This window comes from Trachurus japonicus, chromosome 12 (assembly GCF_045865225.1).
Source record: "Trachurus japonicus isolate A0001 chromosome 12, Traja_1.0".
NCBI lineage: Eukaryota > Metazoa > Chordata > Actinopteri > Carangiformes > Carangidae > Trachurus > Trachurus japonicus.
In genome coordinates, this window is record NC_140918.1 from 23,941,547 (window position 1) to 23,961,136 (window position 19,590).

Sequence of the window (19,590 nt, forward strand, 5' to 3'; positions counted from 1 at the left end):
TTCCCCCTCTGCTCACTTTTACTCTTAAGTGCATATCAAGCTGAGCCATGCAGAGGGCTCCTGTAGAGGCAGAAGTAGAGTTCAGGATGAGAAATACGGTTCATATGATTGAAATGTGTTCAGAAGATGCATAATTCAATAATATACAAGTATACAGGATTTAATGATTAATAATTTCATTTATAAGTTTATATAGTGATTAAAAATGTTAAAAGCATATTGGTATTCATGTTTTTTATGTGATTCAGTATATGTTGGTAAAAGGTATACTTCCCCTTTAAGAACGCATAGGTGTGGGGGATTTTCCTGTTGATCTGAGAGCAGGCAGTCAGAGCTTGATAGCTGGAGAAGCAAACGGTTTTCTTACCTGCTTTTTAGTAATTAGTTGCTACAAGTGTATTAGCCAGCCACTTTGTTTTGTAATCCTGTGGAATAAACCTGGAAGATTTTTTATATTTTTTCTTCACAACAAAAAACGTTTCCAGAGTGGATTTTGTTGACCTGCACAGCTGGGCTAGCTACAGACACTGCCTGTGGAAAAGCACTTCTTGCTAGCAATAGACTGTTGAGTAAGCCACTGCAAGATATCAAGCTAACATTAGTTAAACCTCTACATTAGTAAGAAAACCGGCTTGACATTGGACAAGAAGCCTTTGGAGAGGTTTGTGGATTGACTGATTCAAGATTCAACGAGGGACCTGAAAGAATATTCTCAATCATCCTACTGAGGCTGCAAATGACTGTGAGTAGTTAGCTAATGTGCTAGCTAGCATTGGATCTCAATGAGCCTCGTCTTTGCTGTTTTGTGACTGTTGGTTAGCAAATGGAACCTGTATAATTACTGGAATTACCAACTGCAAAACAATCATGGCGGGGACAGGAACAGAAGAAACGGTAGGACTAACTGAGGAAAAAGAAAAGAGAGTTGTTAAACCAACGCTTAAAGGATTGGAACATAATCTGCAAATGAAAATATCCTTAAGAAGAGCCATACTGGGCCAACTTACTGATAAAAGGAACGAACTGTATGCTTTAATGGATGATGATTTGAATGCGGAAAACATTGGAAAAGAACCGTTGGCTGAATATGTAGAAACTGATAAAGGACTTCAGTGAAATAAATGAGCAGGTTAAAGACCTATTTTGCCAGACAGGATATAAAGAGAATATGAACACAGATCAAAGGGATTGGTTTGAGCAAGAAACAGTGAGCACACAGACTTCGCACGAGAAGTGAATTCATGGACACGGGCGGCTAAGATACGCCAAGAAGAAGCTAAAAGGTTTAGTGATGAGATAAAACCAGAAGATAGCGTGTCAGTCACATCCAAGAAATCTAAAAAATCCAAATCTGTCAGTGCTGTGTCAGCAACATCGTCAGCTCGTTCTGACGCTTAAAAGGTGGAGTTAGGAAAAGCCGCTCTGTTAGCCATGTCGGCTACATTGAAGAAGAGACAGGCTTTAGAAAAACACGAACTACAGCTCAAGGCTGAAAAAGAAGAGTTAGAGCTACAAGCGGGCTCGCTGCAGCTGATGCTCAACTGGCCGTGTTAAAAAAAATATGAAGGCTCAGAAGTGTCTGGCAGATCTGGGAAAGGAAGTAGGATGGATGTTCTAACGTCTACTCCAGTGAAGTACGATGTCAACTACAGTAAAAGTGGTAACAGTGGCGGTCAGCATAGCCACACAACAAGAAGAGATGCAGGTGACCATGTCATACAAGCTCCTGTATACTCAGTGGACAATTCTGTGAATACAGATAACCTGGTTATTGTCATGCAACGCCAAAACGACATCACCGAAAGCCTAATAAGGCAACAGAAGCTCTCTACATTGCCACCACAGAACATCCCTGTTTTCAAAGGAGATCCAATAGAATATCGTCTCTTCATGAGAGCTTTTGAACACAGCGTAGAGAGTAAGACTGAAAATAGCAAAGATCGTCTTTACTATTTAGAACAACACACTATTGGACCGCCTAATGACTTAGTGCGCAGTTGCTTTCATATGGACCCAGAACAGGGCTATCCTGAAGCCAAGAGACTTCTGAAAGAACGCTTTGGGGATAAATACAAGATATCCATGGCCTACCTGGACAAGGCTTTAAACTGGCCTATCATAAAAAACAGAAGACAGCAGGGCACTCGAATCGTACGCTCTCTTTCTCACAAGCTGCAGTAATGCAATGACAGACCTTGAGTACTTAGATGAGATGGAAAATGCTGCTAATATGCGCACAATCATTGCAAAGCTCCCCTACAGACTGAGAGAGAGATTCAGGAGTGTCGCCATAGACATTCAGAAAAGGCAAGATCGACGGACAAAGTTTAAAGATGTAGTAACGTTCATCACCATGCAAGCAGAAATGGCATCACACCCTTGTTGTTTGGCGAAATCCCAGGACAAACAAGACGCCAGACAGACAGTAAGACTGAAAAGAACAGGTGGAAAGAAAAAACTACACGACACTGGCCACTGAAGTAAATGGCACAGAAAGCCGAGAAAGGTGTTTGGGACGGAAACAAGAAAAACTCAGGAGAAAGGAACAAATGTGGATAAAGCCTTCAATAAACTTGTATCTTTTGTCAGGGAGACCATACCATGGAACAATGCAGAAAACTTCAAAAATGTTTTGCACAAGGAAAAGTTGGAGTTCCTTAAGGGCAAAGGACTCTGCTTCAGTTGTCTTATGGCAGGACACATGAGTAAGGCCTGTGAAGAAAAGAAGAGCTGTCAGATATGTTTAGCAAACACACCCTACACTCTTACACATAAAACAGAAACCCAAAGACTCACCAAAGGAAGAGGCTTCGAAGGAGGAGCCTAAGGACGAGTCTCCGAAGGTGGTCAGTGGATTTGTGGATGCAGGGGACACAAGCTCCCAGACTGGGGCCGGGGGTACTGATAGCATCCTCGCCATCGTTCCTGTGAGAGTAAAGGCAAAGAGGGGAAACAAGGTGCTGACTTGTTATGCATTCCTGGATCCAGGAAGTAACGCTTCCTTCTGCACTAACAAGCTGGCAAATGACCTTCACCTGCAAGGAAAAATGTGAACATCCTACTCACCACAATGGGAGAACAAAAGGCAGTCTCCTGCAAAGCTGTACCAGACCTAGAAGTGAGCAGCCTAGAAGGCGATGACTTCATCGGGCTCACAGAAGTTTTTGCACAAAAGGTTATCCCCGTGAGTAAAGAGAACATTCCTACTCAAGAAGACGTGGATAAGTGGCCACATCTGCAAGGTGTACGAATCCCTTCCATCAACGCAGATGTCGGTCTTCTGATTGGAACTGATGTGGCGAAAGCCCTTGAACCAGAGGAAGTAATCCGCAGCATCAAAGATGGGCCGTATGCAGTACGTACAGCCTTGGGATGGACCGTAAAACGGACGCTGCGTGAGAAAATTGGAAGTCGGACAAAACATGGATGCCCACAGATTAAGATAAATCGCATCTCAGTGGCTCGACTGGAAGAATTATGGGCTCAGCAATTCAAGTGTGATTTTCCGGAGAACGCTCAATTAGAGCATTTGGAAATGTCCAAGGAAGACCAGCTTTTCATGGATCGAGTCTCGGAATCAGCCAAGCTGGTCAACGGCCACTACTCAATTGGGTTTGCCGTTGAAGAACAAAGATGTGAAAATGCCCAATAATAGAGCAGTGGCAGAGCAACGAGCACTCAACATGAAGAAGAACTTCAGAGAAACCAGACATTCAAAGAAGACTACGTCAGCTTCATGAAAAAGGTGATCGACAAGGGCTACGCTGTAAAAGTACCAATTGAAGACTTAAACCGGGAGCGATGGAAAGGTGTGGTTTATCCCGCATCACGGTGTTTTACCACCCTAAAAAGCAGAAAATACGAGTGGTATTCGACTGCGGGGCTTCTTACCAAGGAACCACACATCAATGAACAAAACTATTGCAAGGGCCTGACATGACAAGCAGTCTCATCGGCGTCTTACAAGGTTCCGTCAAGAGCAGGTTGCAATAATGGCGGATGTGGAATCAATGTTCCATCAAGTTAAAGTACCGCCAGAACACGCTGACCTTCTCAGGTTCCTGTGGTGGCCGGACGGCGACGTCTCACAAGAGCTGCAAGAATACAGGATGGAAGTTCACTTGTTTGGCGCCACCTCCTCACCAAGCTGCGCGAGTTACGCTTTGAGAAGGTGTGCCGAAGATAACAAGAGCATTTTTTGATGCAGCAGTTGTGGATACAGTTTTATGTAACTTCTATGTCGACGACTGTTTGAGATCAGTTGCATCCGAACAAGAAGCAGTCAAGCTATACCAAGACCTGAAGGCCATCTGTCTAACAGGAGGATTCAGACTAACGAAATGGATGACCAACGACCGGGATGTGTTGTCAAGTATTCCACCAGAGGACCGGGCAACAGAAGTCAAAAACCTCGACTTTGACCAGGAATTACTCGCCATTGAGAGGGCTTTAGGGGTCCAGTGGTGTATCCGGTCGGATCAGTTTAAGTTCCACGTGAACATCCAGCAGAGGCCTCTCACCCGACGGGGAATCTTGTCAATGATGAGTTCAGTCTACGACCCACTGGGGATGTTGTCTCCCGTCATACTGCCTGCCAAAAACATCCTGCAGGAACTGTGCAGACTGAGAACAGGATGGGACGACGCTGTGCCAGACCATCTTGCACAACAATGGTCAAGGTGGATGGAAGAGCTTCAGCAGCTCACCGACGTTGGAGTGGACCGGTGCTTCAAGCCACCTGACTTTGGAGAAACAGTGGAGGCTCGACTACATCACTTTAGTGACGCGAGCGAAACAGGCTACGGTACTGTGACTTACCTGGTTCAGAAGAATAGCAGCAACAAGATACACTGCTCATTTGTCTTGGGAAAGGCAAGAGTTACCCCTCTTAAACCCACGACTATTCCGCGGCTGGAGCTGACGGCGGCTACCTTAGCTGTGAAGGTGGACATCACGCTAAAGAAAGAACTGCAGCTTCCGCTGTCAGATTCCAAGTTCTGGACAGACAGCACCGCTGTACTTAAGTACATAGCAAACGAGAACATGAGATTTAAGACATTTGTGGCAAACAGGGTCGCTACAATCTTACAAGCATCAAGAGTGGAGCAATGGAGCTATATCAACTCACGGTTGAATCCAGCTGATTACGCTTCCAGGGGACAAAGGGTGAGTGTCTTCGTGCAGAACGAGGTATGGATCTCAGGGCCTGCCTTCCTCAGCAAGCCAGAAAGAGAATGGCCGGACAAGCATGTTCAGTTAGAGGAGCTTACAGTGGCGGATCCTGAGGTCAAGAAAGGCATACTCGTTAATGCTACGACAGTAGAAGAAAGCATTGATGTAATGCAGCAACTAACAGAATACTTCTCTTCCTGGATACGGCTAAAGAAGGCGGTGGCGTGGCTCATTCGAGTCAAAGGAACCCTGGTAAACCTGTCAAAGAAGAGAAAAGAAACTAATGAACTATACAATGACCAAGAACAAGTGAACAAAGAGATGACAAAATACAAGAGGAGTCTCAAACAGACTTACCTGACTCTGGATGATCTGCGACAAGCTGAGCTGGATATCATCCGCCATTGTCAGCAAAGGAAGTTCCAAGAGGAAATATCTGCTCTTCAGAGAAAAGAGCCTGTCAAGAAAAGTAGTCGAATCTGCAGACTGAATCCGCAACTTCAGGAGGGAATCCTTCGTGTTGGAGGGAGGCTCAGTCGAGCATCCATGCCGGCCGAAGCCAAGCACCCGATGCTCCTGCCTAAAGACCATCGTGTGGCTGATCTGATTCTCCAGGATGCACATGAGCGACTGGGACACAGCGGACGCAATCATGTCTTGTCTCATGTACGTCAACGATACTGGATTATCGACGCCCCCTCAACAATCAGGAAAATGCTGTCTCGCTGTACTACCTGTCGAAGACAACACGGTGCATCAGGCACACAAATTATGGCGGACTTACCAAGAAACAGAGTGGTACCGGACGAACCACCTTTTACCAGAAGTGGAGTTGATCTGTTTGGACCATTCAATGTAAAACGAGGAAGATCATATGTAAAAAGGTACGGGGTTATATTTACCTGTCTCGCAAGTCGTGCGGTCCACATCGAAATGGCGACATCACTGGAAACAGACTCCTTTATTCATGCTCTGCGTCGCTTCATCGCAAGGAGGGGTCAAGTGAAAGAAATGCGATCCGATAATGGGACTAATTTCGTCGGAGCTGACCGCGAGCTCAGAAAGGCAATAAAGGAGTGGAATACTTCACAAATTGAGAACAGCTTGCTCCAGCGTGACATCAAATGGATATTCAATCCTCCATCCGGATCACACCACGGAGGGGTGTGGGAGAGAATCATCCGCTCCATCAGAAAGATCATGGTTGCTACGCTGAGAGAACAAAGCTTGGATGAAGAAAGTCTTCAAACGTTCTTCTGCGAATGTGAGGCCATTCTGAACAGTAGGCCTATTACCGCGCCTTCAAATGATATGAACGATCTGGAAGCTCTCACCCCACAGCACTTGCTGCTGCTGAAGACTCAACCAAACTTACCACCGGGACTCTTCCAGACAGATGACAATTATGCGCGCAGAAAATGGAGACAAGTCCAGTATATGAGTGATCTCTTCTGGAAGCGCTGGACCAGAGAGTACCTCCCTCTACTCCAGAAAAGACAGAAATGGAACCACCCATCACGGAACTTCATCCCAGGAGATGTAGTCTTGATCGTCGATGAATCAGCGCCGAGGGGTTCCTGGCTGATGGGAAGGATCGTCAAGACTATGGAGGATGAACATGGAATGGTCCGCAAGGTTCGAGTCAAGACAAAGACTAATGAGCTTGAGAGGCCAATAACAAAGCTCTGCTTACTTCAAGAAGCAGCATGAGAAGGACTGTTACTTACCTGATTAAAAGTGTTTTTGCTTTGTGTTTACTAGGAAGAAAGACTTTCTTCATATAAGTTGTAATTGTTTCTGCCCTAGAAAGCAATTAGGGGCCGGGTATGTAGAGGCAGAAGTAGAGTTCAGGATGAGAAATACGGTTCATATGATTGAAATGTGTTCAGAAGATGCATAATTCAATAATATACAAGTATACAGGATTTAATGATTAATAATTTCATTTATAAGTTTATATAGTGATTAAAAATGTTAAAAGCATATTGGTATTCATGTTTTTTATGTGATTCAGTATATGTTGGTAAAAGGTATACTTCCCCTTTAAGAACGCATAGGTGTGGGGGATTTTCCTGTTGATCTGAGAGCAGGCAGTCAGAGCTTGATAGCTGGAGAAGCAAACGGTTTTCTTACCTGCTTTTTAGTAATTAGTTGCTACAAGTGTATTAGCCAGCCACTTTGTTTTGTAATCCTGTGGAATAAACCTGGAAGATTTTTTATATTTTTTCTTCACAACAAAAAACGTTTCCAGAGTGGATTTTGTTGACCTGCACAGCTGGGCTAGCTACAGACACTGCCTGTGGAAAGCAACTTCTTGCTAGCAATAGACTGTTGAGTAAGCCACTGCAAGATATCAAGCTAACATTAGTTAAACCTCTACAGCTCCAATTGTGATGGAAATGTTGTTAGAGTTAAAAAACAGGACCTCACAAAAGCCATGAAAAAATAAAATGTATACTGTCAGGGGGCAGAGGAAATAATATAGCCCTCGTGTGGAGCAGAACTTGAAGCAGAAGTAAGTGATATATTTGTGTTAATATAAGTCTTAAATAGTTGTATCTTCCGACAGCAATCACTTACATAGAGTGTTTGGTCTGAAACACGGGTCTGTCAGTCCCTCTGCTCTGCTCTGAGCCCAGGAGAAAACTTTCCTTGTATCCTACAACCTTTATCCAATGAGGAGAGAGAACGGCATAAAGGGGCATTCCTCTCTGTGTGTGCAGCCAAGGGATGCGCGTGAATGTGGTGACGTAGGGACGAGGACTGTTATGGTGCGTTCAAGGCAACTCGTAACTCGTGTTTTTCGACCTGTGAAGTGGTACCAGTTCGATCTGGTACGAGTTCACGGGTCAGAAGTTACGAGTGGCCGTTATAGTGACTTTCACAGGTAAAACAGGTCGGAAAAACACGAGTGGGTTGCCTGGAACGCTACAAAGTCGTAAGTTGTGACTTGAAGCTGTAATTTACGGTTTCAAAAGCCGGCCTGGAACGCAGCATTACCCAAAACGACCGGATCGCTTACTTCTGCTTTAAGCTCTGAAATACCTTAATCACAATGGCAATTACTGCTGCAGAGGTGGTTAGAGTAGGTTGAATGCCAATGAGCAGCAATCTTTCAGCTGTGAGAGGCAACTGGCAATCAGCGCTCTGATGTAAGATCTCAAAGATTTCAAAGCATGTCAGCTAACAGGGCTCTGGAGATCTGGTGTTAAAAAAAGTGCCTGAGAAATGTTGACTGTGTTACAGAGTACTAAAAATCTGAATGAACCAATTGGTGAGGAGGATTTGAAGCAGGAATTATCAGGATATGGCTAATACTGTTGTGAAGGAGGTTAGACCTGGAAGTGGCAATTTCAAGTCAATTTCAAATCTATCCGGTCTCTGACTGTTAAAATTACATGGAATTTAAATCATTTCTTTTGGAAGCTCGTTTGATAATAGCCCATATTTTCCTTACGTAGGTCAACCAAGCCCACATATTTAAACATTCAAGCTGTCAGACTACAAGGCCTGCAGTTCACTGTCAAAGTATGCTTCATTTTTTTGTGTTTTTAAAGCCATGGTCTACGATTTGACAGTAAATGATGTATCAAATCTTCATTTCTAGCTTACATTTGGCCATATGCTTGTTTTAGCCTATTCTTGTCCATTGAGGTTCTTTAGTTAAAATCTGGCCCATACACAGCATGATTATAAGATGCTTTAGGATGCTCTCACATCTGGACCAATTCTGTTACAATGATAGCTGGACTCTGCCCAGATGTGGGCATGTATGGACCAGAAGTGGGCCAAGGACACAGGCATATGCTGGGCCAGATATGTTATTCTGCCATCTGGGTAGTCTATAGATGTTATTTCTGACCTGACACTCTCACAGGCTGTTCAGCAGCACTACATGAAAAGTGTTTAATTTAGACATGGTGTGTATTATAGCAACATAAAACTTAAAACTCGAATAGCCACTACGTTGAGTGAAGCTTTGTTCATGGTTAGAAACTTATGACATTCACATCAGTCTCAATGTACTTTGTTCTAATTATCCCTGCAGGCTAACAAAGATGGCATTTAAATATCAGTAGCCTACAGTGTGCTTGTAAACATTAGCATGTTGGCATTGACAATGGAAGCATGTTAAATGCATAATGTTAGCAGCAGGATTTAGAGAAACACTGTTAAAGCAGAAGTAAGCGATCCGGTGGTTTTGGCTAACTTCCTGTCAGCAGATGGAGTTAGCAGTCCCCGCCCTCGTCTCTACGTCACCACATTCACGCGCACGCGAGAGGACCGCCCCTTTATGCCGTTCTCTCTCCTCATTGGATAAAGGTTGTAGGATACAAGGAAAGTTTTCTCCTGGGCTCAGAGCAGAGCAGAGTGACTGACAGACCCGTGTTTCAGACCAAACACTCTTTGCTGTCGGAAGATACAACTATTTAAGACTTATATTAACACAAACATTCTGCTTACCTCTGCTTTAAGCCCAATCTTAGAAACCTGCTAGCATGACTGTAAACTACTGCATGTCACACATGAATGGACAATCATTCTGCAAAAAGCCGAAAATAGGCTATGCCATATTTCAGTTTGTTGTATTTTACATAGGTTGTAGCAGCAGTGACATACTGTACCTACCAGCCTTGGTAGCAAAAGCTAAACCAGCCACATGCACCTCTTATCTGCAATTGTGTCTTTGGATTGAATATTAAATTTATCACCACACATATAACTTTAAAGCTAAGTTTTAGTGTACGGACCTTTGTACTTGACTCAAGGCCAAGTTTCGAGTCAGGTACTCAGCAGACCTTTGAACAACATCACTCTGCTGACATGGGGCCATAATAACCCACAATGACTGAACGGCCATGAGGAGATGAAAAGCTGTTTCTGTGTCTAAGATTTACACAAGTTGCAGAAGTGATGTTTATTTATGAAAAAGAATGGAAAGAAGGAAACCTGGCTGTTGGCTGTGAGAGCAGAGTGTTCAGAGCTGTGGATTTTATGGCTGGATTTACACAGAAACTGCAGGACTGAAGGTTTAATGTAAGACAGCTCACACTGTTACAACGTGTTTAGGGCTGTTTAATGAATGAGGCTCTGTGTTTGACATGCGTTTAGGGTTTCACTCTCTGGCAGTGGGTGACAGCTGACAGAGGAGCAGGCTGATGGCTTTGGAGGGAAAAATGTTGTTGTGATTTTTGCAGAAAACCAGAAGGAAAGAGTTGTCAAATGTCTCTTTTCATGAGCATGTGGGGCTGATCAATAACACTGATTGAATCCTGTATTGACACAGTTTGTCAGGAGTGAAGCTCCCTGGTTATACTGAGTCACCTCTAATATGATAGCACATCAGGCATTTATGCAGTGTCTGGTTTATTCTGAGGGGCGAGCAGGATTTTCATACTTGTTAATATTATGATGATAATAACCACAGTGAGCACAACCGAGCTCAGCAGGGAAACAACATGTGACAGTTTAGTTGTATTTGAATGCTATGGTCATTCTCTGCCCATGGAGCTTATAGTTGTTGTGCTATAGCTGAACATTATCACTGCCATGGCTGCCATTTCCCACTGGGATACTTGTCATGCTAGCTGCCAGCGTTGGCAACTAGCAAAGGTGGTGTCTGGTTGAAAAAGAGTGCAGTGCAAGAACCTCTAAATAGTAGCCTAGTTAGAGGGTTTTCAGTCAGTGACTTTATTTGTATTTATACCATTATGATTTTGTTATAGCTCAAAGTTCAAAACAAAGACGTTAATACAAGGTCACAGTGCATTAAACATTTAACTTTTTCTCCCCTTGTTACATTCACTGTGCTCAGATGTTAATGTCCTATTTAGCTCCCTGGCAGAAACAGCCTCGACACAGTCCTTACCCCCTGACCAATCATCGTGTTTCACATTCCCCAAAGGATACATGTACAAATCAATACCTGTATTTAGGAAGGTTCAAGCATAGACCCAGACAAACATGAACCATGGCAACACTTGTGAGGAGGAAATGGAATTTGAACAAAAAGCAAAACATTGACTAGGAGCCGTTTTATATTTTGGTTTCAAGTGGAAGAGGGGGACAGAGCTGCTGATAGATCTGTTACTGTGCCTCGGTCACAATTAATCAGCCGCTCCCCATTGCTCCGTTTATGTAGATGAAACCAGCAACGGCACAGAATTCCAGCAGCATGCCCGTCTCTGACATTTCTATTTCTGTCAGCTGATAAATCTGCGTGACACATGGCGCTTTCCTTTGTGAGCCACTGGCTCATTTATTACAGCGCTAAACATTTTCCAGAGTGTGGAAGTTGTCACTGTGCTTATGTTTATGCATGTCCTGACTGTCAGAGGAAGGAAGGATAACGTCTGAGGGAAATGTCTAGAGACCATCTGTGTTACCATGGCTGAGTGTTTCACCTGGGCAGGCCGCTTTGTTTGGCAGCTCTCTCACTTTCTGGTTCAGATTTAATGACAGAAAATGTCCTGCAGCTTAAAGAGATTTTGTCGCCTCTCATCTTTCTCCTTGCTGTGTTTGCCACACTCTCTGTGCTCCCTTTCTCTCACACAATTGATTTTTTTTTTTTACCACTTTTGTTCCACTTTATTGCCTCGCTGTTTCGCCAGACAATTAAGTCCTACCTTGACAGAGCGATAAGACTATAAACAACATTTAATTCATCTATAGCTGTCACTACTTGAATAGAGGCTTGGTTATATTTCTCTAATCAGTGGCACGAACATCATTACAAGGTTGTTGCTCCTTATTGTCGCCCGTCGTATGAGTTAACAAGAGGCAGTAGACGAAGAATGAGAAGATGCTGAGCATCTGTTCATTATGTGCCAAACAGGCAAGAGTCACTGCTGTGAGTCTGTCTCTGTCTGCGTGTGAGTGTGTGTTTGTGTGTCCGTGTGTGTGTATGTGCGCATGCTGTTCTTTCATCTTCGCCCACAGTGTGAATATGAGAAGCAACAGAATCATAATGTTGAAGCTTTACCTTGGCATGCCTGGCTCAGCCTCAGCAGACACTCAATACCTTATTCAAATCTAATAAGTTCAGGATAAACTCTGTGTTGTGCTGCTTTGCATAAAGTCGCACGGGTGAGGGACGGAGGATAGAAGCAGGTTGATGTGCCAATAGGCTGCAATCAGCAGACGAGCAGCCGATTGAGAATTCTTCCTGACTTAACTTTGATTTTGTGGAGAAATCTGTGTATGCTCTGCTGTTTGCTGAAGCATGGGAGTGTGTTGGAACAAGCGCAGCAGCTGTTGACAGCCTGCGTAATTGTTTTTCACCGGTTCAGACTTTGTCCCAGCCATGAAATGAAAGATCCCATAAAGGCCTCATGGATAGGGAGAGCAGCAGCAGCAGCAGCAGCAGCTACAGCAGCAGCAGCAGCAGCAGCAGCAGCAGCAGCAGCAGCAGCAGCAGCAGCAGCAGCAGCAGCTACAGCAGCAGCAGCAGCAGCAGCAGCAGCTACAGCAGCAGCAGCTACAGCAGCAGCAGCAGCAGCAGCAGCTACAGCAGCAGCAGCAGCAGCAGCTACAGCAGCAGCAGCAGCAGCAGCAGCTACAGCAGCAGCAGCTACAGCAGCAGCTACAGCAGCAGCAGCAGCAGCAGCTACAGCAGCAGCTACAGCAGCAGCAGCAGCTACAGCAGCAGCAGCAGCAGCAGCAGCAGCAGCAGCTACAGCAGCAGCAGCTACAGCAGCAGCTACAGCAGCAGCAGCTACAGCAGCAGCAGCAGCAGCAGCAGCTACAGCAGCAGCAGCAGCAGCAGCAGCTACAGCAGCAGCTACAGCAGCAGCAGCAGCAGCAGCAGCTACAGCTACAGCAGCAGCAGCAGCAGCAGCAGCAGCAGCAGCAGCTACAGCAGCAGCTACAGCAGCAGCAGCAGCAGCAGCAGCTACAGCTACAGCAGCTACAGCAGCAGCTACAGCAGCAGCAGCAGCAGCAGCAGCAGCAGCTACAGCTACAGCAGCTACAGCAGCAGCAGCAGCAGCAGCAGCAGCAGCAGCAGCAGCAGCAGCAGCAGCAGCAGCAGCAGCAGCAGCAGCTACAGCAGCAGCAGCAGCAGCTGCAGCAGCAGCAGCAGCAGCAGCAGCAGCAGCAGCAGCTACAGCTACAGCAGCAGCAGCAGCAGCAGCAGCAGCAGCAGCAGCAGCAGCAGCAGCAGCAGCAGCATTAACAGCAGCAGCAGCAGCAGCAGCAGCAGCAGCAGCAGCAGCAGATATGGGCTGTGCTCTGGGAACCAGGGCACACTCACTGTTCATTTTCAGGAAGGTATAAAGATCACTATTTACAACTGACCTTTTATCTTGTATGTCAAAGATTGAAATCCTATGAACCTTGATAGATATGCACAAAGGAGAAGTTCCTAACATAAAGGGCCCTTTAGTTTCCATATGAGCATTACTTATTTTTCTTTTCATGCGCAGTAGCTTTGACGTTGTTTTTGTCTCAAGTAATGCTATTGTTTCTGTGCATGTTGCTGTTGCCTCTGAGTCATAATGTTGCAAGGTATGAATTTATGGGATGAAGAGAAAAACTGATTCCAGAGTAGACAATAGACTCAGATTGTATTGCATTGTGTGTGAGGATGTTGACATTGCGCAATTGTTACAGAAGCACATACCTCTCTGACACGATGTGAGCTGCAGCTTCTAACTTCATATTTGAAAAGTTAGCAAGTTGTTTCTTATTCAAGGTTTATGAGTGTTGTTTTTTTTCTGGTATATGCTTTTTTTATGAGCTGTCATTGGAGCTGTTTTACCTCTGCCAACCATTGTTTACTTCTGTCCTGCTGTGTGCGGCTCCATCATTGCCGCCGTACCGTGAGGAATAAAAGTGTCCATCAACATCAAGACCTACGCAAATGGCAGCGTGAGCTTTACCTTATTTAGTCAGTGCCTCGGTACGTCTCACTGCTTCGCTGCAGTTGTGGCAGCTCAGCAAGGACATTTACTGTTACTGGAGGGTGCTTTGCATTTCTCATGTCCTGCTACTTTACAACAACATGTCAAAAAATTAGTGGGTTTGATTCTCGTGTCGGACGTCACACTTGCAACTCTTCTGGTGACAATGCTCAGGCCAATCAGTGGAAGGCAGTCGGTTGACGTCACGTTTTAGATGGACTTTATTATTAGACTCCAGGTCCATTTAAAGGGATAGTTCACCCAAAAATGAAATTTCACTCATTATCTACTCACCCTCATGTGGACTAAGGGCTGGGAGAAGTTTCAGAGTCCTCCGTGGCTTCTCTGAGTTACAGGGGGTCTCGACGTAGCAGTGCATGTCCATATAACGGTTGCAAATGGAACTGACTAACCTAACTAACCCTCTTCCCGGTTCGTCACATTTGGACGAACCGGGAAGAGGAGCTTCGAGAAGCTTCTACTACAAAACAAGCTTGAAATATAGACTTATTTAATTTTTTTCAGGACAATTTCGCATTTCGGGGCCTCAATACAAGACGGACATTACATACGAGCAGCATGGAGATATTTGGATGTTTTTTGGTGTGTCTTTTTGTTACAAAGACAGTTGGTATCCATTTGCAACCGTTATATGGACATGCACTGCTACGCCGAGACCCCCTGTAACTCAGAGAAGCCACGGAGGACTCTGAAACTTCTCCCAGCCCTTAGTCCACATGAGGGTGAGTAGATAATGAATGAAATTTCAATTTTGGGGGAACTATCCCTTTAAAAAGACACAAACAGCACACATAAAATAGTTTGTCATTTCACAAAAAAATCTGAAATCGTTTTTTGAGAGAAGAATATCTGGATTTTATTTTTGGGCAATATCGAACAGTCTTAGTTACAACTAAAAATGTCAAATCCACTGTCATTGGTTGCATAGTATCACCAACTCTTCTGTAAGATATTTGAACCATGGTGTAAAATCTTTACCTTAAAAGTAACGTGTAGCCTACCTAAAGCTGTCAGAAAATGTAGTGGAGTTGAGTTATAATAGAAATACTAAAGTACAAGTACCTTAACATCGAACTTTAAGTGAAAATGTCACATTTTCATTCAAATGAAATTCTATTAAACCACTATCTACTGCTGAATGGTTGAACTCACTGAATTGTTATGAACTCAGTGTCTGTTGCTTTTATTAATTAAACAGTTCCTACTACTTCAGCTTCATATTAAAAGTATTCCACTTTCCATGTCGACTTGTATTGTAAGTCAGTGTAAGTTTTTCGGTGAGCTTAGCACTACTGTCCATCAAAAATGCATCTACAGTACCAAACCGCACAGTAGTCAATGACAGTGGATTCATCTTGCAGGGAGTAATTGAACAAGAAGGTGCAGCCGCAGTGAGCTGTTCGATCAAGAGCTGCGGGCAACAGGCTGCACACCTTCAACTTCTCAGCGAGGTAACTAACTCCTTTCACTGTGCCCCGCTGTTCACGGGTTCATGCCGTCTGCAGCTTAACGTCGGATCACGGACGCTCACAGAATGATGAAAAATGCCAGATATAGTTTGTTTTGCTGCTCACAGACTTGTGTGACCTGCAGAGTTAGGTTAAACTGCATTTTCTGTGTATGTCTGCTCTCCTCGCACCTTTTAAATGGATGTAGTTCTCAGTTCTTACAGTACATGGAGGTCTCCTACAGCACTGGAACTGTAGCGATGTCACTCACCTGCAAGACATTCTGGGTAAATTTTCATTTTGGGTCTGCAAAATGGGTCAATGCAAATGGAAATACCAAACGTAAAAAAAAAAATGACTGCGGGCAATTCACAAGGACTGAAAAGATTGTGACATTTCTTGAATAAATATAGTTACTCGCTAAGCTTCTTTATATTATATTACCACTCTATTGTATTATCCTGGTATCAAAAGCGGGATTGTGGTGCACCCCAATTTAAAGGCACCAGTTGGGGTTAAACTGTTCCCTCTAAGAATAAATAAACTAAATATGAATTAGATACGCTGTACGCTGCTACAGCCTTACTTGGTTTTCTATACGATCGGATCACAATGGACTGAACAGCGGACTCTGAAGAACTTAATTAACCTGCTCAACGTTGCATAGTCCTGATTAAAATGACAAGCATAGTTGTCTTATCAGCACCAGTGTAAACATACTACATTCTGAACAGAGTTTCTGACTCTTATCTGACCTACTTGTTGATGTTTGTCCTTGTAGGTGTGTATCCCTGTTCAACGCGTGCCTATAGTATCTCTGTGCTATTTAACTTCAGCCCTTGCCCTTTATTTGGGTGTAGTACACACTGCAAAGTGCAAACCCACTCCATTCCTATTTCACATTTAGCATATTTGTATTTTATTTTGAGTTTTTATTGGAAATATTTAATTCTTTATAGCTGATTTGCAGTGCTTGCTTTTACGTAATCTGTCTTTGCATTTTTTTTCTTGTTACAGTATGTTATAAGCATCAACAGTGTAGAAATCGAGCCACTTTGGCTCTAGAGCTGATTATGAGTCTGTGTCTAATGTACAGTAATTATCTTAGCAACTTGAGACATTTTAGCTGTGGGCCAAAGCCAGTGAGACATAAAGTTCATTAGAGGGCTGCTACCTTGCAGTATGTGAGATGTTTACTGATTTAGAAAGTGATTTTGCACAATAGCGGAGAGTGACTGTGGTAAACAGGATAGATGCCTCCAAGTGTGTATCTGAAAATCTCACCCATCATGTTGATATCCTCCCTCCAGTAACACATTTGATAAAATAGAAGCAGGGGCTGTCTGGGCAGGATCAAATCAGCCACTCTGTCTTGACATTAAGTTGCAGTCCTGGACACCTTGCTGCAGCCTACGCCTGCCATCAGCTCAGCTTATCTCTGTCTTTGAGTGCTGAGTCTCCTGGCTGCTCCAGCCAAATGTCTTCATTGATGTGCTCTAAATAAAACACTTAGATGTCACTCTACACGTGACTCTCAGAAGATTTATGTGACATTTATGACATTTACTTTCAGAAAGGGATATAAGGCCAGGGAGTTTTCTGGCAGCAGAGGCAGCTCTGCCCATTTGTGTAATGATATGGGATGAATTCCAGTTATTGGAAAGCTGTATAAAATCTGAACGCTCCTCTCCCCCCGTCTGTAAAATTATGACAGAAGCGGCAGCTCTGCTGTATCCCTTAGCTTGGAAATCTGTCACAGATGGCTGTCTTCTTGCGTGCAGCCAAGGAAGTAATGTGATTGTGACAATTGTGTGTCTTTTGCCAATAGATTGAACATGCTGCAGGTTGCATGAGTGACAGATATGGGGCCAGCAAGATCACATTTGCAGACTTTCACTATGATGGCAGCTTTCTGCCTATTTTGTAAGTATCTCCATTCTTTTACTGAAAAAATATTTTTGCATCCTTATTGTCAGCTCATTTTCTCCAAGATATTGTGCGCACCATTGTTTATATTGATCATTATGTTTGTTGAAAAGTAAAGTAACTGTCATTTTGCTCCTGATAATCCAGCGCCAGCTGCTGAAGGTGTGAGTCCGGACGTGCGTGGGAAAGTTGGAGGTGCCGTAGAGCTGGCGTGTAGTTTTCCTCCATCAGATCCAGCTGCTGTGACCGCTGCATCGCTGCATGTGGTGGAGTGGGTTCGACAGGGACTCGACATTCCCGTCTTGATAAAGTTTGGATCCTATGCGCCTCGGGTCCATCCACAATATGAAGGTGAGCTTCAGTCATCACAATACACAGCATACACTCAGCTGTTGAAATTATATGTTAAAGGGACAACGAGGAGTTTCTCCATCGGCAGAACGAAAAATTCCGCAACAATAAAAAAGTCTCATATTAATGTGGATGAATCTCCGCTACCCACACTTGTTAATGGGCCCGTTTTAGATAAATCTATCATTTTGTCTCTATCATTATTTTGTTATTATTAGTGGTGGTGGAAATGCTGGGCGAGCCGACCAGCGTTTCTTTACTTTCGGTTTCGTGGCGAGTCATGAGAATAACGCCACCAAATCTCAGTTTATGGTCGGAACTACGACAGTATGTGATCGTCTTCCAACCTCTGACTTTAATTCTTGATGAATGAAAACATGAGTCTGTCTTGCACCGGTCAAAGAATTTCACGGTGCTCGGAGGCTCATAAATGTAGTGTGGAAATGCTTTGCTTTTCCAAAACTCCCCGTTGTCCTTTTAAACACACCCATACCATTTACTATGATTGCTATAATTCACACCTGAGGCAGCTTCCTCTGCCATTAGTAGACCATAATCAACCAGGTTTGAACTATTGTGTGTTTGTCCTTTTGCACACATTCTGTTATTTGTTTGCTGAGGTTTATAGTTGTGACTAGAAAAGTTGCAGAAAACCACCACTTCAAGATGAACCTGAAGTATCAGCATGCCAGCAAATTACAGCTTGTTATCATACTGTCATATTTTAATTGGCATACTGTATCTCAACTGGGAAGTAGCAAGAAATTTACAGCATTTAAGACAATTAACAGACATGTCACAATAACATCCACATACAGTTGTAAAATGTACATGCCTTTGTCACAATTATCACCCAAACTGTTATCAAAGTTAGTTATCTGGTTCTGCTGGAAAAAGGTTAATGGGTGGAAGTGTCCAACTCTCAAGACATATCTGCATGAACTGAGGATGAACTCTCCCATTGACATTGATGATTTTGACGACAATGGCTCAACAAAGTTATAATCATTTTCCACGGTCAAATGAAGACTTTAAGGCTCAGCTTGAAAATGACTACAGTGAGGGCTGTTTATGCTCCAGTCCAAGTTTATTCATCTAAAAGTATGAAACTGGTATCTGGGTCTCAGACTACATTCAACACCACACCTTGATGGCCTTTCAAACCAGCCTCGGGCGGAGCTACTTTTTTTAAAGGAGCTGAAACTCTCGCATTGCATCATCATCTATTGTGCACTTTCTGCCCACAGCTCTGAGAACAAAGAGAGTCTGTGGGGAAACAGATCCTCAATGGACCAAGAATACCTTAGTGTAGGTTCTGTTATCCTTTAAAGTCACAAACAATGGGACTAATGTGAACAAAAAAGAAAGCATCTATGGGTGGCTCACATCTTCCTTTTGTCAAAGTTGTTTTTCTCCTTTTCCACGCAGTTGCCTGAAGAGAAACTCAACCTATCAACCTCTTTAAAGGCTATTTGAGTTTCTGCAGGGGCACCATGTTATAGTTCTGACTAAAGAATAGTTTCGGAAAGAAAAATGCATCTCTAAAGAGTAAAATAATCCTGACTGTTTAACATTCAGCTGGGGCAGACGGTTACCAAGATAAACATAGTTAATCTTGTTATTTATTTTCAGCAATGTGAACACTCGTTGACAGTCAATATCAGCAATCAACATGTCACTTAATATGCACTCCTTAAACAATTAAGGATTTGACCTGTTAAACCCTTCTTACACACTGTTGCATCAGTCATTACAAAGTCATGCGGTGTAGC

General features: G+C 43.7%; 1 protein-coding gene across 1 annotated transcript in view; it reads left to right on the forward strand.

Moving 5' to 3' along the window:
- The window catches only part of igsf9a (immunoglobulin superfamily, member 9a), a 65,748-nt gene that overhangs the window by 2,576 nt on the left and 43,582 nt on the right, over positions 1–19,590 (forward strand). The window contains exons 2-3 of the mRNA XM_085793894.1: positions 17,370–17,464; positions 17,615–17,818. Of these exons, the coding sequence (XP_085650020.1) occupies positions 17,404–17,464; positions 17,615–17,818 (265 nt within the window). The 5' untranslated portion in view covers positions 17,370–17,403. The remainder of the gene's footprint in view (positions 1–17,369; positions 17,465–17,614; positions 17,819–19,590) is intronic.